General features: G+C 50.0%; 1 protein-coding gene across 2 annotated transcripts in view; it reads right to left on the reverse strand.

Annotated features, from left to right (window-relative positions):
• The window catches only part of USP7 (ubiquitin specific peptidase 7), a 36,020-nt gene extending 19,503 nt beyond the window's left edge, over positions 1 to 16,517 (reverse strand). The window contains exons 1-5 of one of the 2 annotated variants that reach the window (XM_040230146.1): positions 8,674 to 16,517; positions 7,762 to 7,936; positions 3,700 to 3,898; positions 2,131 to 2,269; positions 1,406 to 1,494 (exon numbers count right to left, since the gene is read on the reverse strand). In XM_040230146.1, the coding sequence (XP_040086080.1) occupies positions 1,406 to 1,494; positions 2,131 to 2,269; positions 3,700 to 3,785 (314 nt within the window). In that variant the 5' untranslated portion in view covers positions 3,786 to 3,898; positions 7,762 to 7,936; positions 8,674 to 16,517. The remainder of the gene's footprint in view (positions 1 to 1,405; positions 1,495 to 2,130; positions 2,270 to 3,699; positions 3,899 to 7,761; positions 7,937 to 8,673) is intronic. The other variant, XM_040230141.1, reaches the window with a different exon arrangement.
• Positions 16,518 to 26,673: the final 10,156 nt, after the last annotated feature.

The raw sequence follows: 26,673 nt of genomic DNA on the forward strand, positions 1-26,673 counted from the left end.
AGTGAGGACAGGTGTGCCGACAGGATCAGGCCTCAACTCCCAGAGCCTTTTCTCTTGAGTCCGTTGTATCTCTGGCTGCTTAGGACACTGAACCATCTGCAGCACCCCCACGACCCCCCGTAGTAACAGGAAGCAGAGGAGCCTTCCCTCTCTGCGCAATGTGAACATATGGCCAATGCTAGACATTTCCTGTGAGGTCAGTGTCGGCAAAGACTCTGACGCCGCAGGTATTAGCAGAAAAAACTGTCTTACTCAAGAAAAACTAAGTCAAAAACCCATTCTGCTGTTTTTGTTAGTTAAAAGACATATCATAAGTATAGGGGAACACAGTTTTAAAACGAGGGCAAAAAACCCCCACAAAAAACTAGAAATACCACCTTGTTGCCCACCCTTGACCCCGGATATCTGAATATGATTCAAGTGTACAATTCAAGTGTGTGTTTCAAAAAGGAGAGTCTGATTTCTCTGAAAGTAGCCCAATTAATATGAAAACCAACAAATCTCATTTGTTTTTTAAAATTCCCAGTGCCACCAAACCACTAGGTCAGTCTATGCGCTCTTGCCAGAGGAGGGACATGCGGGAAGAGAAACACGCGTGAGCAGACAGGGCACCTGAGCTTGCCTCACTCCTAAACGGCACTGCGCTGCTTCAGTGCTTGGCCTCGGGACACCCGTTCTGCTCCAACCTGATCCCAACGCACCAGCTCAGCCTCCGGTGCCCTCTGCAGACTCCCCTGACACTTTGCCCATTTCTCTCTCTTCTTATCGATCAGGGACCCAAAGCTACATATTCTTCAAGGCCAAAACCTTGCTCTTGCACACAGCCCTCCCAGACCTGGGAAAGGAGCCCATCATCACACATGTCATGGCGCTGCCCAGCCCGCCAACCAAGTAACAAGCGCCTATGCTGCCATAGTTACTGAGATTAACTCCTCTGCCCGACCGGTCCCCAAGTTCTTTGAGGCTGTAAAACCGTAGCTGCCTCATTCACCACAGTTACAGTCCCAGAGCCCAGCAGTGTGTCTGGCTCATGGAACTGTGTTACTCGCTCAGTTGCGTCCGACTCTGACCCGGTGGACTGCAGCCCACCAGATTCTTCTGTCCGTGGGATTCTCCAGAAAAGAATACTGGAGTGGGTTGCCATGCCCTTCTCCAGGGGAGCTTCTTGACCCAGGGATCGTACCCGGATCTCCTGCATTACAGGTGGATTCTTTACCATCTGAGGCACCAGGGAAGCCCAGGCTCATATAAACTGCTTGATAAAGGTGCCACACAAAGGCACCGACGTGAAGCTGGCACACACGCCTGTGTGCCACGGGGCGAGCACAGAGAGGGTGCATCTCTGCTGACACAGGCACCTCTGCTCACTCCTTTCACTACAGCACCCAATCAAAGGAAAACTTACGCAACTCCATGGGGGGCGTCCGCCTGTACAAAGACTTCAAAAGTAACTTTGTCATCATCAATAAACCCTTTCTCAGGATCAGTCACTTCCTATTAAAAAAAAAAAAAGAATATCCAACTTACATGAGAATACACAAATGCTCGCTTCATTTCAAACAATAACCCTAGTGCCTGGTACCTAACAGATTAAAATACTGCTTTTTCAAAACACTGAAGTTGTGCTTTCTAGTTTTGCAGTGCTCTGGCCTGTTTTTAACAATATTGTTCTCTGAATGAAATCAGCCAGAGTCTGGATGCCTCCTGGAGGAGTAGAGGGAGACCACATCTCAGACCTAAGGCCTCAACGTCCACTTAGCAGGCAGGCTCCAGAGAGCTGAGCAGGGCGTTCCTATGTCCTACTGGCTTCTGCTCCTGCAAAAGCAGCCCCAAAGCGCTGACGTTAGAATTCAATGGTTACTGGAATCTCCCTGTAAAGTGCCTGCCTCAGTATTATTTTTCTTAAAGGAAATCTAGCCTATCCAAAAAGTGCTAGACTACCTTACCTTACAATGTCTGATTGAAACACTGGCTGCTGAAAACCTCAGCAAGGAATCAGGAGGAAACCCGTTTTCAGTTACCTATCCAACTTGTAGAGCAAATGTTTCTGATTCCGAAACGAATGGACAGAGGAGCTGAAGAATCAAGGATCAGGGCTTGGATTATTCAGTCTGAGTAACTGCTACTTACGCTCCAGGCCATGAAATTGGAAAATCCCCAGTCGTTCTCTTTATGGAAGAACAAGTGGCTGATGCGCCGGCTGAACGACTTCTCGTCGTCTCTGTAGTTGATGATCTTCAGCACCGCCTGCGCGTGGCAGGACCAAGACCTGTGCGAGGAGGGCGACCTGAGCCTCAGTCCACAGGCTGACCCACACCGACCCCCTTTTTAAGAGCACACAAAATCGCCCGTAGCATCTCCTTCTATTTTTTTTTTAGATGGAATAAAGGGCACACATGTCAATCTTTAACGAAGAAAGAAGTGAAGAGGGTCCCGGGGTGCCCCTGTGTAGTCTGGAGGGATTTCAGTCTACGTTTTATGTCTTTTTGATTTCTAAAATGTTTCAAGTTTTTTATTGATATCTATAAAACACAAGCGTTTGAACTTCAAACAGTGTCCTGAGATTTGACAAGACACGATAGCTTTTTGGTCAGATAGCAGTTCTAGTATCAAATACGGTGGGGCTGCTTGAAACGCACTGAGGAATGATGAACCTGTTTGGCTGTTAGATGGACAGACCTAAAGCTCCAGGTTCCACAAGTGTCACTCCTGCCCCTCCCCCCGGGGCTGCGAGGCTCCCGGGTCGGGCTGTGCAGGGGGCTCCGAGAAGGACCCCGCCACCTGGTAACGACTGCAGGAGCAGATGTCCGGGGCAGACTGCACATTAAATACTTGAGGCCCAATTCGGAGCTCACAGGACTGCTTCAAACGACCTCTGACATGACCGCAGACTCGTGAGCACAGGGGCGGCGGCTGCTGCCCGCTCGGGCCCCCGTGCGGGCTGCGCCTGAACCACCTGCTGCTTAGGCTCAGGCTGTCTGTTGGACTAAAGAAACCCAACACAAGGCTCATCCGATCAGGTCAGATTGTAATGTGAACTGAACACACAAGTAAAAACACAGCCGAGGCCCTGACTGCTCCTTAAAACTAGCTTCTGAAACACTCAGGTAAAGAGGAAAAATGAAAGGAGCTGGGTTCCCCGGGGCCGCGGCAGACAGACGTGGGCCTGGGAGGCGGCCTTCTCCTGGGCTGGTCAATGCAGAACGAGGCAAAGAGACAAAGTGAGCTGGGGTCCCCTCAAACAGTCGCTCAACTGTGCTGCTGAGGAACACTGGGCAGCAAGAACCTGGTCTTTAATTTTAACTTTCCAAATAACCCACAGAATCAGTTAACAAACAGTGTGGATGTCTGCCTGGAGAGTTTTCCTTAACTATCGTCTTCCCCTCTGGCAGTTATTGGTAGGATAAGAATTACAGTAGTCCAGAGAGGCCCTAATTCCATGTTCCACAGGCAGGTAGATTCTCACATACACAAAGTTTAGTGTATTAGTTATTTGCAGGAAAAATATACACCTCTTCTAGTTTGGAGATAATACCTACCAGTGAGTTTCTAAAGAGGGAAATGTATTGAATCTAATTGAAAATCAAATTGCTATGTAGAGGCAGCAAGGAAATTCACAGAGAAATCCAAAATTCAGAGAGGCCAATCTGGCTTATAACTAATTGTGGATTTGTAATTGCATCATTTAAACTGTCTTACGTGGAATCAGATTCAGCATTGCACTGGAGAAAGAATCCTACGCTTTTTTGGTGTGGTCTGTCTGGATAAAAGCGTGGCATCACCATAATCTTCCACGGCAGATTTCGCACAAAACACGGAGGGCTAAGGACCGACTCACTCAGTCTGCTGAAGCGCTCGACAGTGAACTGAAAGGTTGCCTCGGAGCGCCAACTCGTGTCTGCAAGAAAACGCTTTGTCAATCACAGGGCCCGGGGACTGTCGGACAACACTGAAAGCAGGACAAACCTGGGATAAACATTCTCTACAACGGCAATTCAACTGCTAAAGCCTAACCCTCTGGGGAAAGGAGAGCATCATCTCCAATTCAATATCAATCTAAACCGTGAGATGACATACAGTTTGTGTGAAAGAAACCCCAGACTCAGAAGGCCAGCAACACACACCTGCCTTCCCACCAGACTGGCTCAGTGTGATTAAGAACGTCTACTCTGTCTTAATTCCCAAGTAATCCGCAGTGAGTGGAGAGGCTGGAGGAAAGGAATAAACTTCTGTCACATCTGTTCAAGGACAGGGCTTGAGGAGGGAAAGAAAAGGGCTTGAGACCTGGGCTGAGTGTAGAGAAGAGACATGGATTTGCAGGCAAACAGGGCCTTCCGAGGAGTGGGGACAGCCATTCCTGGGAAGCGCAGCACTGCTTAGAGATAAGACCATTCCTAAGAAGTTAGCTAAAAATAAACGTTAACTTCATCAGTTCACCATTTTGGTGAAATAGCACGCTAGATTCTCTAAGGGGAAATATTTGTGGGAACAAAAAAAAAAGAAAGAATGAAGAAACTGGTATTCCTTTGGACATAAACAGAATGAACTGTTAAATTTACTCAGCAAGACCAAAGGCCAACTTAAGAAATCAAGGTTTCCTCCAATAAAAAGCAAAGCATTGATGAGAATTAAACTAAAAAGTCACATTTTGAATTCTAGCCTTTTCTGCTGGTGACTACTCAAGTGACCCCAAGGCAGTGATAATTAGCGCCGACAACCCATTAGCCTTCTGCAGCTGTCCAACCCGCCCGGCCCCCTCAAAACCTGTTACTGGCCAGCATATAAGAAAACTGCAGCGGGGAGGACAAATTGCTACACAACTTTCCAAGCAGTTCCCTGCTCTTTATGAGCCTTCTCGTGGCAGGAGGGGACAGTTCACAGGCGCAGGGGCCGAGGGCCAACTGTGACCTGCAGAGTAACAGGAGGGCCTTTTCTGGATGAGCAGCAGGGGCTACTTTGTCACCCCTGAGCCCAGGCACAAGTGGGGTTCTCAGGCCTAGGGAGAGGGTGCTGAGAACACGCCCAGGCCCTCCACGCTTCACTTCGCTGCACACAGAAACTGCCTCCACTGTGGCTGAGTTTGTTCTTAAGAAAACATGTCCATCAGTCCTCATGAGAGGGTAATATTCTTTACCAAAGAAAGAAAACCCCACAGGATGTGCTAACAGCGCTTTTCCCTCCGTTTAAAGGCTCTGTCCCCACTTGTTTTACTACCCGTGACCCGGTTCTTTGCAGAGGCCCTCAAAGGAGCAGCTGCATGGCGTGCGATGCGTTCGGGCCTCTGCAGGGGTCACCCTCATCCATTCCCGACATAAAGAGTCCATGGAAAAGGCAAAACGCCTGTTGCAGAGAATGCGGTCCGGAACGCTGGGGAGAGAAGCGGGCCGCTCCTCCACAGCCACACACATCGTATTTGAGCAGTGTCCAAACCCCGCAGCCAGGCAAGGCAGGTGCGACTCAGCTCCCACGTTACAGGTGGGGACACCGAGGCTTGCTGAGGTTAAGGGGCTTGTCTCATCCAAGGTGTCACAGGGGGGTCTCAGGACCCAAGATCTGTGGACACTAAACACAGTGACCAACACCATCTTAAGAGTTTAGGGGACCAAACCCAGAGCCCGATTAAACCAGCCACTATCTGGTGATGACAGGACATGTTCTGGGGACCCAAAGACATGACGTCACAAGCCTCCATCTACGTGACTTCAGTTACCATTCAGGTTTTTGTAGGATGAGTTTTATACAAAAAAATGCCTTTCTGGTCTTCCTCCCCACACGTTAGTCAAACAGGACCAGAGGAGCCTGGCGTAGGTCCGGGAGCAGGCCAACCCTCCAGGGCTCCTGGAGCCGCCCTGGCCCACCTCCTCCCCTCCCCTCCCCCACGCAGCTCACACTCACTGAACCACACACCAGATGTGAGATGCTGCGTCATGCCCAAGGCACAGGATTAGCTTCCAAATAATGCTAATCAGGGGGTCTGATGTGAGATTTCACGTGAATAAAAATGTCACCACCCCGTCTTCAAGCCCTTGGTACCCGTGGCCAGGGCACAGCTGCCCACCGAGCTCCTCCCGCTAATGGAGCAGCTGAGAACCTGTACCAAGTACCAGCAGGTCCAGACAGGTGGGGGTACAGCAGAGTGGCAGGTAGGAAGCCCCTCTCTCTCTGGCGAACAGGGCTGGCCTGGTGACCATCCTCTGAGGAGTTAGGGGAGAAAATGGGTAGAAGGTACCCAGGACTCCATGGACTATTTATGCAGCTTTCTCTATCTGCAATGGCTTCAAAGTGAAACTCTTTTGGGTAAAAGTGGTACACTTGGGATTACGAAGGCTATCTCCTACCCTGCCAGATTATTGCCTCATCCAAATAGACTCTGACCTGCCTGAGCACCACGGAACACTGACTGACCCATGCCAGTGCCTGTTGGCGAGCTTGTGCCGTCTGTTGCCCTCACACATCCTGGCAGAAAACCTGGTCCCCCAAAAGGCAGGCCTGAGGTTCCCCCAAAGGGCACTCTGGCAGAAGCTGTATCAAACCTCAATTATTCGTTCTAATACAAATCTCTGCACATCCCAGTTAATCACCTCCCCACAAACAGGAAAAAAAACAACAAAATCAACTATTGCTTCACGGGCACCAACCACCTGTATCTACAACAATCACTCTACCTTGACTGGACATTTCTCCCACCACTGCTGTCAGCCACTCAACTGCCATGCAAGAGCCTCCCCGCATGTGCGGACTGAGGCTCCTACCCTGAGGTTCCCCACACCGTGTGCCCTCCCTACATTACGCTGCCAAAGGAGACTCGGAAAAAAGAGGTGCTAGCGTTTCAGAGGCTTGGAGAATCATCAACAACAAAAAGGGCTTTCGGAAAGATGTTAGGAGGCTAACAGCTCACAAGTACTCATTAAAGAAACGCGCTTAACCCAGCACTCCTCTCACTTTCTGCAGATTTCTGAACAATTTCACACACACATATTCTGCCATTAAATGGTTCAAAATAACTATTACCGCGGACCCCAGCCCCAGAGACACCGTCTTTTCACTCTCCTGCCCCTGGGCCTTTCAGAAGACCAGGAACAAAGGGTATTGAAGACCACTGCTACTTTGCCCTGTAAAGTGCTTTTTCCAGCTGATAATTTGCAGTAGGAGCATTTCTGCTTTTAGGTTCCATAACGCCATCACTGACTACTAACAATTTAGTACAATTGGCCTCAAAAGGAAGGGGTGTTGTGTACACTATGCTCTCCTTACACTGGTTCTCAGGTGAGGCAATCTGGGGCCCCAGGGAGACTTCTAGCCACTTTGAGAGACACTCTGGAGCTGTCATGACTCGGCAGGAGGGGATAACACAGCAACCTGAAAAGTACGGGACGGCCCTTTCTGACCAAGAAGGATCCACCAAAAAGCCTCAGAGCCCTCGGAAGCCTGCGTCTGGATCCACATCTGCGCCTCCTCCCGAGCCCTCCCACCTCAAGAACACCTGGGGCGACGCCAGGACAAGCCTGTGCTGTGGAACCAGCTGAGGACAGGGCTCTGGCCGGCTGGGGCGGCTCCCTGCTCTGGGAGAGGCTACCATCGACCCCTGCCTCGGGCCTTCCCCGCGGCACTCTCTGAACCACTGCTGGCGTCTCCAGGGTCTGCGATGGAACCAAAGGGCCCTCGCAGCTGGGGGGCCACCCCACACCATCGCCCTCTCGTCTGCGGTGGAAAGCGCACTCCACAGGTAACAAAGCAGCGGGTCAGACCACGCCTCTTTACCTTCCTCAGATATGGCCTCAGCCCGCTGCCAGGGGTAAAGCGCACTGTGAGAGAACTCTCAACTACGGCTGCAGTTTCTCATGGAGGCTGAACTTTTGGCAGGAGGTCTGAACAGCAGTCCTTCTGGTGGTGCAGCCCGTGACTGACGGTTTCTTTCAACTGCCCCGTTACACCCCTGGGAAGGACACAACCCTCATGAGGATTGATGGACACGCTTTTGACAGAACACGGTTTCATATTACACTGCAAGACTCTGGGGGGCCGCATAAAGTGACTATTGGCTGCTACCTTCTCGTGGGGTTGACCTGGCAAACGCACAGGTCACACCCATCTGCTAAGGCATAATGAAGAAATAGCCTCGAGAGAAAGTGCTTCCCTAGGCCCAAAATGCCCATGCATGTACAAATGTGTACACTTTGCGCAGAGAAGATAAAAGACCAAAAGTCAGTCTGGGGGATGAAGCCCAAAGCTCAATTCTGGTTTCGAACCTAACCGGAGTGGGGAGGGGTGATCAGCTACAGACAACTGATACACTTGCTACAGTAGGAATGCAATGGGAAGCCACGTTCCAGTGTCTAGAAGTATCGTGCTGCAGACAAAAAGGAAAGGACAGTAAGGTACTTGTTCTGAGTACTAGGAGTGGCTGGAAAATTAACTGCAGGCCTGAGCAAATACCCGTCAATTACAGACTTCTGTATTTCAACCTTCTCGCCTAGGCTGGGGAGAATTAACTTACCTTGAAATCTGCAGGCAATCGTGAAATTCAAAACCAAACCAGGCTCCTAAATTTTGCTCAGATACAACTTCCTGAAAACTAGCTACTCTTAAAGAGACTCAGCAGTCCTCACGGAAGAGGTGTCTGCTTCCGACCGCTTTCTGCCCAACACCAGGAGACAAAGCCCGGGTACTCACCGTCCTCCATGTCCTCCTCTGTGTTGCTGTGCCCGTCACTCATGGCCACATTCCCGTTGATAACAGGGTTTTGGGTAATTCTTGGTGGGTCATCTGTATCTCCAGCTTTGAAGGAAACAAAGAAATTCCACTATTTTTACCTTCCTGGCTTGGATCAAGTAAACAAAAACATATCTGTACTTTGGACGATTTCCAGGCACTAATAAATTCCAACCGTGCCAAATAATTACATTCTTAACCCAAAAGATACTTACTGGTATGTTCGCTAAACAAACTTTTGTTCCTTTCAAAATGCTAAGTGGGATATGAATACACAATAACCTGCTGAATTTACAATGAAATTTATTTTGAACAAGGTTTCTACTCATTAAAACTCAATCCTAGAGAAAATATTGTTTGGGGGTGGGGGATTACTAAAACAGGGTACGTTAAGAATCTTCCATCATGGATACACGTGCCTTAAAACAGCAGTCTCATTCTCAAACTATTACTGGACACTTCAATTATATAAAGCATGAATCCATACCAAAGAACAGGAATGGCATTTTGGGGTGTGAGGAATATGAAAAGGGGGTCCCTGGGAGGATGGGAATGGACAAAGATCCTAGAAAGGATCTCGAGACTAGCAAAATGCTTGCTGAAGGCTGGCCTGGAAAACATTTATATAAAATCAGAAGTGAGGATTTAAAACTTTTAACCAAGGACTGGCAAACATGAAGTGTAAACTCCAACTGTAACACTCCCATCCCTCTTCATTCATTAAGTACAATCTTCTTCAAGACATAGGGCCATGGTTTAAAAGAAAAAAAATTTTTTTTAAGCTTCTGGCAGGAATTAGGATTTAAACAGCCTCTACTGGTCAAAATAGCCATACTTCACATTTAAATCCTGTCCTTCTGGCATATAGAACAGTTTACTGCAACTAATGATGTTCTGTGTTTCCTTTTATGGTCAGCTTTCCCTGGCAATTCAAACACTCCAGCAGAAATTAAGGATATCAGCTACAAACAGGAGATGTGGTTTTTAAAGTAGCTACATAGCTGTGTATTTGGACTTCAGTATATCAGAGCCTTTACACCACTCCAACAAGCAGTGGGTCCGATTCAGCACCATGGACAGCACCCTCCCCTTCCCCTCTAGGCAAGTTTCAAACCCCAACTGTCAGGTTACATTTCTCAAATACTTCCTGAATATAAACCCTCCTTTTTTTCTTAAGTATCTCAAAACAAACCTTAGAGTTCCTTGGAAGCCAAGAAACAGGTATTACCACCCAAATTTAGACCACTGCCAATCTTGATGTTTTTGTTTTATTAAATATCAATAAACCAGTGAAGTTGCTCAGTTGTATCCAACTCTTTGCAACCCCATGGACTGGAGCCCACCAGGCTCCTTCATCCATGTAATTTTCCAGGCAAGAATACCGGAGTGGGTTGCCAACAAGATCTCCAGGGGATCTTCCTGACCCAGGGATTGAACTCAGGTCTCTCGCATTACAGGCAGACGCTTTACCGTTTGAGCCACCAGGGAAGCCCAAAGTGAAAGTCAGTCACTCAGTCATGTCCGACTCTTTGCGACCCATGTATAGTCCATGGAATTCTCCAAGCCAGAATACTGGAGTGGGCACCCTTTCCCTTCCCAAGGGGATCTTCCCAACCCAGGGATCAAACCCAGGTTTCCCACATTGCAGACAGATTCTTTACCAGCTGAGCCACTAAATATCAATATATACATTTAATTAATTTTTGTCAGAGTATCAATAAAAGCTATTTATGAAAACACAATTTTTAAACTGGCCCCCTCAATCATGACACCCTGACAAAAAAAAACCTGGGGAAAGAAGTAAAGTAGAAATTCCTTTTCCCGTTGCTTATCTAGCTTGAACCGTATATGCTGAAATGTACTTTGAAATTTCCACATTTACCCTCCTAAGTTAATTACCTCAAGCCATCAAAAAATATTTTGAGGAAAAATCCTACAAAGGCCTATGAAATAAACAGCACATTCCACCAACGGAGTATTATACAGCAGTGTTTTTTTTTTTTTTTTTAAGGTTCTCGGGGAATTCCCTGGCAGCTCAGTGGTTAAGCACTCACACTTTCGCTGCCCAGGACCCAAGTTCAATCCCTGATTGGGGAACGAAAGGTTCTCAGTGTACCTATACGAGGTTCTGAGTTAATAATATTAAGTTTTTTAAAATGAAGATGCCATATCTATCATCATAGCTATAAAAGAGAAGAGTTTTGGTGGAGTAAGACTATGTAAATTCTTATTGCCCTTTACACCAATAAACAAACACAGATTAGAACACAAACTAGTGCGAGGTTCTGAAGCAGCAGAGTGATTCTTTCCTGCGGACACACACACACACGTCACATCAACGCACTAGAAATCTTGAAGCCATCTGCTTGGCATGTGCCTGGCACTTTGACTTTAGTTCCTTGGGTCTTTAGAAGAGCTTTAAAGCATGGTTTAGAGTGCACACATGCAAAAATGACAAGTTTCTCTGAAGTTGGCTCCTAAAGGCAAGGCGGAGAGGGTTCCACAGTTAGAATGAGGTTCTCCTGAGCACCGTCCCATCTTTTACATAGTACACATTCCTGCTGGGCTAACCAATTTTCCACACTTCACAGGCATGGTGACAGTGGTCCAGGCCAGCGGCTGCCAAACTGCAGAAAAGCCCCCTGGCTGGCCCATGACGTACAGGGGGAAACTGTCAGCAACAGGCCCTCCCAACCACCTGTCACGGGACCCTTGGAGAAAAGGCTGGCAACTCAAGTCTAGCTTCCTAAGGGACTGCATCCAGTTAAAATAAGCTCCTCATAAATGAGTTAGTTCAACAAAAGGATTAAAAATTTAATTAAGACACAGTAAATCCCTGGACCAGAATTAAATGATGGAAGTGCCTGATATCACAATCTGAACTAGGCTTCCAAAAATATCCTAAATGATAAGGCTATCTTTATCATCAAGGAAGAAGTGCAAGATTGGCATTTATGTTTATTTATCACCATATAAACTGATCCTGTTCTGAATTTCTTATCTTGCTCAGCTGGAATTTTCCCAGATACATTAACTCTCATTCGGCCAAATATGAACGACAACACAATGATCAGAAACACCACTGACCATACAGAATGCCTCAAATATACAGACCAAGTCTCTGGTACACTTAAATGTCAGGGAAGGGAAGGGGGTGATTATCATTCTGAAATATACATATGACGCCCAGAAATACAACAGATCATTTCCATTACTCATGATTAGTAGGCCTTTTGACAACAGCATTGTGATAGTATCAGTAGCAAATTTTAATATACACATATGGCACAAAATGTGAGTCTGAGTGAACTCCAGGAGTTGGTGATGGACAGGGAGGCCTGGCATGCTGCGATTCATGGCATTGCAAAGAGTCAGACACGACTGAGCAACTGAACTGAACTGATGGCACAAAATACCTTTTAAAGAGTGACTTTACTAATGCATATACGTGGAATTTAGAAAGATGGTAACGATAACCCTGTATGTGAGACAGCAAAAGAGACACAGATGTACAGAACAGTCTTTTGGACTCTGTGGGAGAGGGTGGGATGATTTGGGAGAATGGCATTGAAACATGTATAATATCATATATGAAATGAATCGCCAGTCCAGGTTCGATGCATGATACTGGATGCTTGGGGCTGGTGCACTGGGACGACCCAGAGGGATGGAAAGGAGGGGGGTTCAGGATGGGGAACACGTGTATACCTGTGGCGGATTCATGTTGATGTATGGCAAAACCAATACAATATTGTAAGTAATTAACCTCCAATTAAAATAAATAAATTTATACTTAAAAAAAATAAAAAGCATCAATGGGATGGTATTGTTCCCCTGAAGAAATAAAACTCTTCGGTGGCAGCCAGGGCACTGTGGATGAGCCCCTCCAGCCCCATCTCACGCTCTCTCCCCTTCACCCATCACTCACCCCACCTCAACAGAAAGCAGCCCGAATCCTCCCCACTCCCCTTAAAAAAAAAAAAAAGAGTGACTTTAGAAACACAAAAGGCTCCCCTGTTTAGTTACAAAGCCTGTATTTCTTTTTTTACTGGGGCTCCCTGTGCCTATATATATCCAGCTTTACTCTTCTCAGACCTCTGTGATGTCACAACCCAGAGCTGGCCAATTGCTATGGAAATGAGATGGTCCCGATTTAGAGCCTGAATCTCACTCCTGGTGGAGAAAAACAGAAAATTCCACTTTGATGGCCTTGACGTCTTCCATCACCTTACAAACTTCTGCCAAAAAGGTTGGGGAGAGGGGACCAAACAAGCCCAATAAAACCTCACGGCCTTCCAACTAAGTCTGTATGCTGCCCCCAGGAGCTAGTTGGGCCACAAGGGTCCAGCCAAGCCTCAGAGTCGCTCTCCACTCAGAAACCCCCCCACCCCTGCAAATTTCTCAAAATCCCAACTAGTGATACAACCCCGTAAGCAAAACCCACGACTTGGTTTAAAAAGGGCAGACAGGGTAAGTGGAGGGACACAGACACCACGGCGACCTTGACATGAATGGCTCCTTGAATGGGTCAAGCAGAGCCTTACCAACCCAGCTTAAGCCCCGCCCCACCAGTCCACCCTGACTTCCAGGTCAGAGCCCCCAGGCTTCTGCCTGGTCCCCCTCCTCTCCACTCAGAGTCATGAGGCCCCCTCTGGGCTCGCAAGTCACCTTGTGGTCCAAGTGTGCAGTTCCCCGCCATGTCTGCATGGCTCTGCAGCAGAATCTGCTGGGGGTGGGGGGAGGGGAGAGCAGGGTTCTCTCAGCCACATCAGAGTGACTGCATAGAACCTCCAGGAGCTCTCGCTCAGCATTCTCTTTTTAAAGCTGCCCACAGTTATCAGGCCCAGACACATAATCAAGCAACCATCAATTCAGATGATCACCTACAAAAGGCAAAGTGGTCCAGAAATAGAGTTTTGTACAGGTCCAAACAGAGATGTGCATATATATCCTGTTTCAGCTCCATCACTTCCTCTCAAGAATTCAGATACACTAGATTTCCCAAGATTCTGATCCACAAAACCCCTGGCTCTGAGCTCAAAGAAGCAACTGCTAACTCAATGGTGAGAGACAGAAGATGAACCACTCCTGCTGAGCCTGGCTGAGAGGCTGGGCTGGTTAGAGGAAGGCATGGTGAGGAGTGACGATGGGGGCAGGGGGCAGGCAGCAGCTGGGGCCCCGCCACCAGCAAAGGATGGGGAGGAGGGGGTCTGAAAAGGCTTCCACACAAGCAGGGACCCACAGGTGTCAGCTGTCACACTCCCCAAGAAGCCAGAACCTCCTGGGTGTTGGGAAACAATTCCAGACACCCCTACAAAACCTACAGTTCTGTGGGAGAACTATGCTCGGTGTCAACTCTGGTCCCCCTGGGGGAGTCTCAGGGCGAGCCAGGCCTCCCACAGACAGGGAAGAGGCAGAGGACACATCCTTGGGCAGAACATGGAGGTCACTGAGGACACAGACATGGGGCGGAATGGCCGTGTGAGCTGTCTGCTCTCACGCACGTCAACCACGCCGGCAACTGCCAGGCGGGAAGGAGCCTGTGCCGACCAGGCAGCAGAGCCCACAGGCTCTGCCAACAAGCTCACCCCATCCCAGCCCAGTCAGAGGAGGCCCACAGGGCCCGTGGGCTGTGAGGAAATGCCCTCCCTCACTCTGTGAAACCTCCTAGAAATGAAAAACTTCGACTACGCTTCAAAAAAGTCATTTTGAATCCACTATCACACTAGCAGGCTCTCCATCCCCTCAAGGGGTGGACTCCCTTCCTGACACGCACTGGTCTGCACGCACAACCCACCTGGGAAGCGAAGCGGGCTGCCCTCCTCTCACAGAGGTTAGTCTCTCTCGGCAAGCGTCGAGATGTGTCAAGAACAGGCTGGGCCAGGCAGCAGGGAGAGCTGATAAGCAGACCCTGGACACGCGGGCTAAGGTGACAGAAGGGCAGACAGACACACACAGGCCGGGACCAGAGATGGGGCGCCAGCCGGGCAGAGGTCCCGAGAAGCACCTGCCAGGCTCCACAGTCAACAGGAGCCAGGCAGCCGGCAGGCACGGGGGGAGGCAGGCAGGGCCTTGAAAACCCGAGTGCACACAAGCACCCGTCCCAAGAGGAACCACCTGTGGTCCGGAAGCACGTGACACTCGGAACAGGGGGGTCAGGACTGAGAGGTCCCAGGTCTGAACCTGGCTGCCAGCCCCAGGCAGCCATCTGACCGAGCCTGTCCAACCACTGCGGGCCCAGGCATCCGTCCGTAGCTGGTTCCTGGGAGGAAGTGGGGAGTGTGCGTGTGTGTGTGTGCGTGTGTGTGTGTGAGAGAGCACTTCTGTGCTCTCGTGTGCGCAAGAGAGCAAGCGAGCTTCTGTGCTCACGTGTGTGTGTATGCGTGTGTGATAGAGCTTCTGCATGAGTGTGTGCGCGAGAGAGCTTCTGTGCTCTCGTGTGTGTGAGAGAGAACGTTTGTGCTCTCGTGTGAGTGTGCGTGTGTGCGCAAGAGAGCTTCTGTGCTATCGTGGGTTGTGTGTGTGCGTGTGAGAGCTGTGCTCTCGTGAGTGTGTGCATGTGTGAGAGAGCTTCTGTGCTCTCGTGTGTGAGAGAGCTTCTGTGTTCTCGTGTGTGTGTCTGTGTGTGCGTGTGAGTATGTGTGTGAGAGAACGCTTCTGTGCTCTCGTGTGAGTGTGTGTTAGAGAACGCTTCTGTGCTCTCGTGTGTGTGTGAGAGTGCTTCTGTGCTCTCGTGTGTGTGTGTGTGTGTGTGTGTGTGTGAGAGAGAGCTTCTGTGCTCTCGTGTGTGAGAGAGAGAGAGAGCTTCTGTGCTCTCGTGAGTGTGTGTTAGAGAACGCTTCTGTGCTCTCGTGTGTGTGTGAGAGAGCTTCTGTGCTCTCGTGAGTGTGTGTGTGTGTGTGTGTGAGAGAGAGCTTCTGTGCTCTCGTGTGTGAGAGAGAGAGCGAGCTTCTGTGCTCTTGTGCCCCTGGCCCAGGCAGCCTCCAGTGATTCTAGACTTCCTTTGGTCATGTTAACAATGAGATCGTGACTTAATCAACACTAAGTTGTGTTAACACATGTTAACATGTGTTCTGGGTTTAATTTTTATATCCTCTGACTCCATTAAGGGAGTTGGAAGCCCACTCGCGGGTGGTGTCTGCCTTGTTAAACTGGGGCTTCTCAGCTCCTGCCTTGCGGAGAGCCTGAAAGTTCTAAGCAGAAGCAGTGTGCCAAATCCCAACAGTGGGCTCCATACTCTTAAATAATTCAGATTTACATCAGTTATAGGAAAATAAAGCCCCAAGGAAGGCCACGGATAAACTTGTGTTCTTTAAATAAGACTATTTGTCTGGGGCTCTCCATTTGGGTTCATTATGCAAAAATCGTCGGTTCTCTGGAGGACCGTGCTAACCAGCCATCACGTCTGCCCCACAAACCACGACTGCAGACTGATGTGGACACTGGCCAGGCTCGGAGAGGGGCGTGTACCCGGCCCAAATGAGGAACTTATAATTACGTCTCAGCTGCTTTCTTACATGTCCGGTCTCATCTGCTCTACTGCGTAGGGCTGTCCAGTTGCCGGAGAGGAAAACAAGCCCCAACAAGCCCAGCAGAGGGGGGACAATGTGGACACTCCAGGACGGAGGAAGACTACGAGCAGCCCGCAGCAGCCAGAGGGTTCACGAGATGCTAAAGTCAAGACAACACAAGCCAACTGCAGCCAAGGAGCGGTCCCGAAGAAATACAACAACCCCCCTAATTAACATGACACCCCTTTCCGTCTAACCACATCAACAGTGAAAAATACTGGAGATGCCCACAGATGTGAAGGATCTCACATCATAAAATGGGTGCCAAGTGGCTAGAGTCTAAACTTAACAGTCAAATCATTCTCCCCAAAGGTGATATTTATGAAAGCCAAAATCATAACTCAGAATGTCATCTCTAGATATCTATTCTCAGAAAACTAGCATACATGCCCCAAATTGTACACAAGCGTGTTTCTTACACTTCAGCACGTTTCAGACAGAAAACCTTATACAACACAAGTGCTCATTAATTTTAAGGGCCCTATGTGGTGTGGCTCCATTCGTTCATATCAGGTGTCCAGAAGAGTGATTTCCACAGAGTTAGAAGGCAGACCGGAAGGGTGATGGTGGAGGGGCACAGGGGTTCCTCTTGGGCATCATAAACAGACTGCAGTGATGGGTGAATACGTTTATTAAAAACTGCTGAGTTGCAGGGTATATGGAATATCTCAATAAAGCTGCACTGTTTGGGGGGGAGGGGACAAGAACTGAATAGAAACAGGCCGTTCTGCATGGGGACAAACCAGTTTCAGAGAGCAGAGCTGTCTCGAGGGCTCTGCCTGGAACTGCTGTGTGCACTGAACACCTGAAAGTGAAAGTGAAGGTCGAATCCACCTCTGCGTGACCCCACAGACTATACAGTCCATGGAATTCTCCAGGCCAGAACACGGGAGTGGGTAGCTTCTCCAGGGGATCTTCCCGACCCAGGGATCCGACGCAGGTCTCCCGCATTGCAGGCAGATTCTTTACCAGCTGAGCCACAGGGGAAGCCTAAGAATACTGGAGTGGGTAGCCTGTCCCGTCTCCAGCAGATCTTCCCGACCCAGGACTTGATCTGGGGTCTCCTGCACTGCAGGCGGATTCTTTCCCAACTGAAACTGAACACCTGAGGCAGGTGTAAATGCTCTACTTTCTGCACTCTTTCTCTAGAAATAAACATTCTGGGGCTTCCATGGAGGTGCAGAGGTAAAGAATCTACCTGCCAACGCAGGAGACACGGGTTCCATCTCTGGTTGGGGAAAACCCCACATGCTGGGGAGCAACTGAGCCCCTGCACCTCAACTACTGAGCCCACGAGCCTGGGAGCTCTGCAACGAGAGAGGCCGCCACGGTGAGAAGCCCGTGACCACAGCCAGCGAGCAGCCCCTGTCCACCACAGCTAGAGAAAAGCCCGCACAGCAACAAAGACCCAGTACAGCCAAAAATTTAAAAAAAAAAAAAAAAAAATCACTGTGCTGTTTGAAAAACCCATTTATCTATAAAATTTATTTGTGTGTATGAATTCACCCCACATTCGTGTAGTTTTAAAGAAAGCAAGGCTATTAAGGGAGAATGTCCACCCAGAGAGGACTCAGTGAGCAGGAAGTCCTTAGAGAAGAAAGCCGTGCGTGTGGGCAGGGCAACGCCCCTCGTGCATTAAGTACCCAGTGTTCACCCCTTGGATGGAGCCTTGCTTGCCCTCCCATTGCCTCAGCAAGTACACACGCCTTTACAGTTCATTTGGTTGCTCAGTCTTGTCCAGGACTCTCTGCAACCCCACAGTGCAGAGAAAAGGCACGAGCAGAACACAGCCTGCAGCCTGAGTGCACCAGCCAGGCTGCAGCAGGGCAGCAAGGGGTGCAGAGCTGCCCCTCTGGGCAGAGGCGGTGGGGCTCCCCCAGCAGACCCACACAAAGGGGCTGCCTCCGTTATCCGTGACCGTAGCAGTCGGCCCTGCACACCTGGGCAGACAGCAACACCCGCCCTTAAACGCCTGCATTTTCTACTCACAGAGACAAGGAAATCCGGGGACTGAAGAATGGGGTCAGAAGCAGAGGAGAGATTTTAAAATACATACTCTGACTGTGCTAATTAAAACTTTAACAAACCAGTTAAGCACAGCCCATGTCGGGGGAGTTCCTTTATTTGTATAAAGCCACAAACAGAACAGTCTGGGACAGAGGACCAAGCCGTTTCTGGTTGTTCTTTTTCTCCCTACATTGGTGCCACTGGACTATCACTCAGGCCTGACCCTCCTTTTTGGGGGGCCCACCCAGACTATCAAGGAACACTCACATCCAAGACCTTCTAAAAAAACTAGTGTCAACAGAAAGTGGGAGGAAGACTGGTTTCCCAGGTAAAGTCACCAGAGCAGGAGACAGACCACGTTCAAGGGCTGGAAGGCGGGGTGAAGACCTCAGTTCTCCCCAAATCAATCGCTATGTTGATACACGATTCCAGTCAAATTCCCAGCACAGGAAGGGAAACAACTCTGAAAGGAGAAGTTGAGTTGCTCCAGCAGCTGAGATGCAGCTGTGTTAGCAAAGGGGTGGACACAGAACAGAACAGGAGAGTCCACAAAAACACCCACGTCAACATTACAGCCTGATTCTTGACAAAGGTGCAAGTAATTCAAAGGAAAAGAGACAGTCTTTTCAACAAACAGTAAAGAAACAGTTGGACGTTCATAGGCAAAAATAAATAAACTGCAACCTCCCACCTTCAAATACTAACTCATAATGGACCTTAGGTGAACAAACATTTAAACTTTAAAAAGTAATCATGTGATACCCAGCAAAGAATTGTTAGACATACCACCAAGAGGCAAGATCAATAAGAGAATGTTGATAAAATGGACTTTTCTGTAAAGACACCATTAAGGGGAAAAACAGGCTACAGGCTGGGAGGAAATATCTGTAGATCACCTGGCAAAGGACTCACCCTGAACACTTACAGAGCTCTCCAACCTGACAGCAGTGAGAACTTTAGAAAGCCCAATACTTAAGCAGATGGGTGAGAGAGGGCACAAGGATGGCAAATAACAAACAAAAAGATGTGTGTCTGAGCTATTCCACACCTGTGAATTAAAACGACCGCCACCTATAAGACGACTGAGATGAAACCACTGGCAAGGCTGAGGAGGCGGTGCAGAGGACCCAGGCACACGGACAGCAAGCAGGTGGGCAGTTCCCCACGGAGCACGCCTCACCCAACAACTCGACACCTTCCTCTAGAGAAATGAAGACTCATGTTCACACAAAAGCCTGAACATGGGTATTTATAGTGGCTTCATTTGTAACTGCCAAAAACTGGAGACAACCCAGATGTCCCTCCGTGGAATAGAGCCCAGCAATAAAAAGCAACGAACTACTGATCAGGTTACAAGCTGTACAATTCTGCAAGATGGCAAGACTGCACCGAGACACACGGGCAGCTCGGCGTGAGAGACTGCTCCGGGCCCCGCTGGGCCAGGGGGCACACGCAGACCTGCCCCCAGGCTGCAACACCAAGCCACTGAGCAGCCGCCAACTTCACTATATGTAAAACCAAAGGAAAAGCACCTGTAGAGCAAGGAGAAGAATGTGATTTACCAACTCTCTAAACACCACCTTGGGTTATGAGTTCAGTTTATCCACATGGGAAAAGAAAACAGGGCATAAAAGATTCAGGTCTTTCTACCCAGGACCTGCGGGCGGTCGTGGGCACAGACTACGGTAGCACAGCTCGTTCTCTCTGGGGGGAGAGGGCGTCGAGAACGCCCAGAAGCCAGGAAAACGGGAGGGCAGATAGTGAACTCGGGTACATAAATAAGGTGTGCTGTTTCAAAAGCTATGTTTAAATTCAGAGTTCCTCCAACTGTTCCACACAAGCCACTGGAAAATGGAGAAAGTGAGGGGAAAGACCCAAAGAGAATAGGAAGTGAATGCTGGCCATGAGGAAGGAGCAGGAAGCAAAATACTCAAAATCACTAATTATTTCTACTTAATTGTCCTCTCCTTGAATTCTGACAGAATATCTGTTCATCTTAATGGAGCCTATACATTTTTAGGTATCCATAAAAATACATTCTATACATTTTTAAGTGTGTGTGAGGGACCACAGGACAATTTTCCATCGCGGGGACCACCCTACACTGCCTGAACCTGGAATTAGCTGCTGTGGACAACTCAGCTGCCAGTCGCCAATTGTCATCCAACCATCTTCACTGGGCGGGCTTCCTCGTGGCTCATCTGGGAAAGAAACCAACTGCAATGCAGGAGACCCCGGTTCGATTCCTGGATCAGGAAGATCCCCTGGAGAAAGGATAGGCTACCCACTCCAGGATTCTTGAGCTTCCCTGGTGGCTCAGCTGGTAAAAAATCTCCCTGCAATGTGGAAGACCTGGGTTCGATACCTGGGTCGGGAAGATCCCCTGGAGGAGGGAACAGCTACCAACTCCTGTGTTCTGGCCTGGAGAATTCCATGGACTGTACAGTCCATGGGGTCCCGAAGAGTTGGACATGACTGAGTGACCTTCATAGTCACCTGCCAAGTAGTGGTGACTCTAACATATAGATCGGAAGTCACCACTCTCTTAGTGCCATGAGCTTTCTGCAGATTTAACTACAACCCTGTTCCCAATTAGGTAACCCTGGTGGGCTGAATGAAAATGTGATGTTTTAAGGACTTTTTAATGTAACTGCACAATGAAATACACCAACATTTAAAATGTCTGCAAACTGTGAATCGGAATTTTCAAATGACCAATGAATGGTATTAGAAATGCAGCATTCAAAGTTCAAGACAAACCAATAAGTTTTAATGTAATAGAGCATGAAAAGTTAACTCGTAGAGTTTTCAAACTGCATGCTGCAATGAACCTAAGCTGCTACCAAACTGTAGTGCAGTATGAACGAACTGCCACAATTACCTGACAAGGCTGTCCCTCTGTAAGTATATATCTCTGTAAGACTGGGTTTCTTTATATCTCCAGTGAAATTTACATCGCAGCTGTCAGCAAAAGCACATATGAAAACCCAGCTGACTCCTATCAAGTCTGACAATGAATCTGCAAAATATATGTACAATGCCATTCTTCATTAAACTTTTGTTTTGGAAAGCATCTCCTGCACGTGTGGGTGTCCCCTGGCAAGCCGGTGGCTAGGACTCTGTGCTTTCACTGCCAGAGGCTCTGGTCGGGGAACTGATATCCCACGCTGTGCTGCATGGCCAAAAAACCCCACTGTATTAAATGTGCTACCACGTGTGATTTATTACTTCTAAATGAATAACTAATGTTTAATTTCTAACCTGGCAAATAATGATAGATATAACCCACCTACCCAGCAGCTCTCCGGGGTTCTCAGCAGTGACAGCCCAGAGACCAGGCCACCTGGTGAATGTGTGCCACCTGAGCGACCCTGCAACCCAGGCCCCTCCCCGCGGAGCTCCAGCAATGAGGAGGGTGCAGCAAAGGAGCCCCACGCTGCCCAGTGCCTGGGGGCTTGTCTGCCTCCTGGCCCCTTCGCTTTGTGAGGACGGCACCAGCAGGCGGGGAGAAGCCCACAGGGATGCGCTCCAGCCTCGCTCACCCACCTGCCACCGTCTTCCTTCGCAGCCCACCCGCCAGGTGGCCTCCCGTGCCAGCGCCAGCGGACTGTCAGCAACTCGCAGAGCTGGGCGCTGGAGAAACCTAGTAAGTGCCTCCATGTGGCTCTACTGCTGCTGACAACCCTCCACTGACTCTGATACACCCTCACCCCGCACCACCCGGCTGATTAGATTTGGCAGTGAATCACATCCTCAACAAAGTTCCAAGTCCCTTTTAAAAACACTGAATAAAACCTCTTACAGATGACAGAATCATGAGAGCCTGCACATCTTCTGATCCCATACAAATCACGGCGAGGCTCCACAGGATGGAGCACTACTGAGCAATAAAAAGGGACAGCGCGCTGATCCTTCCCTCTCATGCTACCGAAAGGAGCCAGACGCCAGAGGCCACACGAAGTGTGAGGCAGCCACACGATGTCCACAACAGGCAGGGAGAGGGTAGGCTGGGGGCTGCCTGGGGCTGAATACAGGACTTCTTCAGGGGATAACAAAAATGTTCAAAATCTGCGCTGACGGTCACAATAAATTGGATGCTTTAAATGGGTAGTTTAAATTGTGATGGATGGGAATCATCAATATAACTCGCTATTTTAAAATTTGTGGTGACTGCTGACATTTTTTCAGAGTCTTGCAGACAGGCAGATGCAAATCTAACCTTTATAGTAGTTACCGAAGCAGGTAAAATGAAGGTTAACTTGCACTGCAAATGGTGCCCTTTCCCGGCCTACTGAAACTAAAATATAAAAATGCAGTGCGTTCAGTTATCTGGTAGAAACGGCTGCTCACGGTGGAGAGAACGGAATGTCACTGGCCTCAGAGACTAACGGCGGGGGGGGGGGGGGGCGGTGTGCGCAGAGAGACACAGCTCGGGTTTGACTGCGATCCACGCGCCTGGGCAGCAAGCAAAGAGGGCTCTGCCTCCATCTACCCAAAGCCAGACCTCTGCCACTCTCGCCTCGAGTCCCCGGAACTCACATCCTAGCCCTCCGCTCAGAGTTCTGGCTCTGCACCTCTGTGGCGGCCATCCCTCTCTCTCCGCATTAACTGTGTGTTCCCGGGGCCGTCTAGATCCCACCGACTGCCCTCCAGCTGACACATGATCCCCTCTTCCTCTGTGTCAAGCACCTGGGCCAGCGCCTGAAGCAGAGATCTGAGGCGAAGGGCGAGCACGCGCTCGGGGGAGTCAGTCTGCAGATGCCTCTTCCTGGGTTTTCTACAGAAGAAAATGCTTGGTTTTCTGTTACTCGGAGCAATCCGCTTCAAGGCAGTCTCCCAAAACCAGCTCACAGGCTGGATCTGGAGCAGCGACTGGCCACTAGAACCGTCTGTGACGATGGAGACCATCCACCACTGCAAAGTGGCGAGCCACGGGTGTTACATGCCTCTGAACAGACCTGGCGAGACTGGGGGGCTGAGAATTGACTTCAATCACTTCACCCTCCCAGAAACTTGGGTCTCTTGGCCTCTAGAGTAAGGGGTGTAATAATCACAGTCTGCTCTAAAAATCACATGACCATGAACTCTCCAACAACACAGTCACAATGAAAGCAATATTTTAAGAACAGCAGCCCTTAAAAAGTATAGGACTGAACTTCATCAAAAGAGAAATTAAGATTTTAAATAATAATCTCTGATTCCCAAAAAAATACTGGCTATCACAGAAAACTCAGATCTGTGATTCTCACTCCTTCCCCGAGCCCTCAGGGTCAGCAGTGACCACCTGGAGGAGAATTCTGAGGACTGTTAACAGCTCCCGGGGACCCTGCCTATAACATCACCATGTCCATGACCTGGGCGTCCGGCAAGAGTCCACGGCCACCACCAATCCGGATCCCGAGGGGCAGTGTCTGGGTCACTGCCCGCCGCACACCTTGAGGCGGAACGAGTCACCTCAACAGATCATTTGTGTTCTGGGTCTTAATGAGGATGCCCCTGAGTTCCCTCGCTTATCTCCATCTTCTCCAGACAAACCCCAAACCATGTGCTTGAAGGTCGCAATTTGGCCAACCCAGCGGTCAACATATTAGCAGTATGTATGTATCTATCTTGAGTTTTAAACCTTTAAAACTGTCAGGAAAAGAGGCCCAAGAGGAGGACATTCAGGATACGCCCCCACGCTGCTAGTTGGATGTCAGGAGTGAGGGGACTGGCTGGCCTCTCAGCCCCTGCCGGCTGAGGAACCCGGCTCTGGTCCTTCCAACCCTGTCTTCTTTCCACCTGGTGAAAGCTGCTGCCTTAAGAAACAGATGGTTCAGGCGGCACTGAGGAGATGAATGCAGGTGGCTGGGGCTTGGAGACAAAGCGGGGGGACAGCCGGGCTGGTGCCATCTGCGTGGCTGGAGGAGCCTCGTCTGCTCACGAGCAGAGGCAGGGCTGTGTGGGTGAGCTGACCGGAGGACCGGGGTGGATGAGCAGCCTCAGGGGCTCCAACCTGGGGCTCCGCAGAGCCAGGGTTTTCGCCCTGAGCCCTGGCAGACAAAGCTCCCCGCCTTCTCAAGTTTAAATCTCTCCAGACACCCAGAGCCCTGAATGGTTTGTTTGGGGTGATTCACTTCGGGTCAGGCTCACATTACTGAGGACCTGATTCAGTGAGGAAAGCAGGTATCTACCTTCAGAAACACCTCGAGTCTCCCTCTGCCACCCACAACACTCCACGTGTTTGAGCAGAAGGCGGCCCCGGCTGACTCTGCAGTGAGCTGCCTTCCACATTCAAAGCATGTGGTGAACCACACAAAAGCCTTCCGACTAAGGAGCCCACCTGCAGCCTGCCACTTTGGGCAGGGAGACAGGAACCGTTGGAGAGGGCAGCAGGGGGGTGACCACGACGTCACAACCAAGTGTCTGCTGAATGTGACGAGACGCAAATTTCTGTGCCACTGGCTGGCTTGATTCAAAGCCTGCCACTGCCACCAAGCCCTGGTAGGCTGTGGAGCATGCTCAGCACCTCTGTTTTGCTCAGGGGTGAAATGGGGATGCTGCTGCCTCTACATCAGAGCTGTGGGAAGGAGCCAACGAGCAGACGCGGGCACAGCCCTGGTGTCCAGCGGCCTGGCCCTGGGAGGGACGCCTGCTTGCCACATCTCATCTGCTCCCTGGACCCTGACCCATTTCCCGGCAGCTCAACACATCACCACAGTCTCACTGGCTTAAATACCACACACTTATCCTTTCAGCTTTGGAGGTCAAAAGTCCACAACGGGCCTCCTTGGGCTCCAATCAATGTGTCCACAGGGCAGGGTTCCTTCTGGAGGTGGGACCTGCTTCCTGGTCATCTCCTGGGTTCTTCATCCATCCTCAAGCCAGCAGCGGCCTCTCACATCATGTCACAGCGAGCCTCTTTCTCAGGGGAATGAGGGCCCTGTGATTACACTGGGGCCACCTGGATAACACTGGATCACCTCCCCACCCAGTCAACGCCAAAGGAAATCAACCCTGAATACTCACTGGAAGGGCTGAAGCAGAAACTCCAATACTTTGGTCACCTGATGTGAAGAATCAACTCCCTGGGAAAAACCCTGATGCCAGGAAAGAAACACGGCAGGAGGAGAAGGGGGCGACAGAGGGTGAGATGGTTGGATGGCCTCACGGACTCAATGGACATGAGTCTGCACAAACTCCGGGAGATGGTAAGACAGGCAGGCCTGGCGTGCTGCAGTCCATGGGGTGGCAAAGAGTCGGACACAACTCAGTAACTGAACAACATCTCCCCATGCAGGGATCCTGGACTTAACCACACCTGCGAAGCACCCTGTCAGGCAGTAGTGGTCACAGATTCCAGGGGATCAGGACAGACCTCTGTGAGCCACGATTCTGGGGCCACAGATCCTCTCCTGCTGGGTCCCAAGGCCATGGTGCTGTTCGCCACCTCCCGCCTCTGAGCACAACACCTTCACACTTCCATTGACCCACCCCTTTAAGACAGCCCTCCCTGCACATGTTCACCAGGAGCCCTCACTCAAGTGCAGGGAGTAGCCAGCACGGCACCGCCAGTCGGGAGGGTCTTCTATCTGAGGACAGAAGCCCTGCAGCAGGCTCACGGTGCAGCGGAGTCAGGAGCAGGCCTGGTGATCGGAGAGACCCAGCAAAAAGCAGGGTGGGGAGGACCAAGGGCACCTTTGCAGGAGTCTGCGGGCTGGTGCCATCTTCGGGCCTCACCGAAACGAAGAGCAAGGGAGGAGACTTATCAGCGACTTGACTTTCCTGCCACATCCGGGCACGGGCCAGTTTACCCGCCGTCAAACTGGAGCGTGGAGTCATGTGTCCCACATGGCTCCCAGCGCACACCTTTGCAGCCCTGGACTCACATGCATACTATTTACTGCTGGTAAAACAGACATCGAGATGGCCTGAATCAACATGCTGCACGAGGAGCAAGGATGTCCCCCAAGCAAACAGGACCAATATTACTTGTTACTTTGAAAGCTAGTCAGTGGGCTTCCCTGGTGGTTCAACGGTAAAGAATCCGCCTGCCAACACAGGAGACACAGGTTCTATCCCTGGACCGGGAAGATCCCACACGTGGAGAAGCAACTAAGTCCGTGCGCCCCAACTATTGAGCCTGTGCTCTGGAGCCTGCAAGTCCCAGCTGAGCCCACGTGCTGCAACTACTGAAGGCCAAGCGCCCTAGACCTGCGCTCCCCAAGAGAAGCTACCGCAGTGAGAATCCCGAAAACCTGCAACTAGAGAGCAGGCCCCACACGCCACAACCAGAAAAGAGCCCACACAGCAAGGCAAACGAAGACCCAGCACAGCCAAAGTTATCAAAAACAAAACAGACAGACAAAAAAGACCAGTCGTATATGCAGTATTCCTCCCAAGT

This window comes from Oryx dammah, unplaced genomic scaffold (assembly GCF_014754425.2).
Source record: "Oryx dammah isolate SB20612 unplaced genomic scaffold, SCBI_Odam_1.1 HiC_scaffold_2, whole genome shotgun sequence".
NCBI lineage: Eukaryota > Metazoa > Chordata > Mammalia > Artiodactyla > Bovidae > Oryx > Oryx dammah.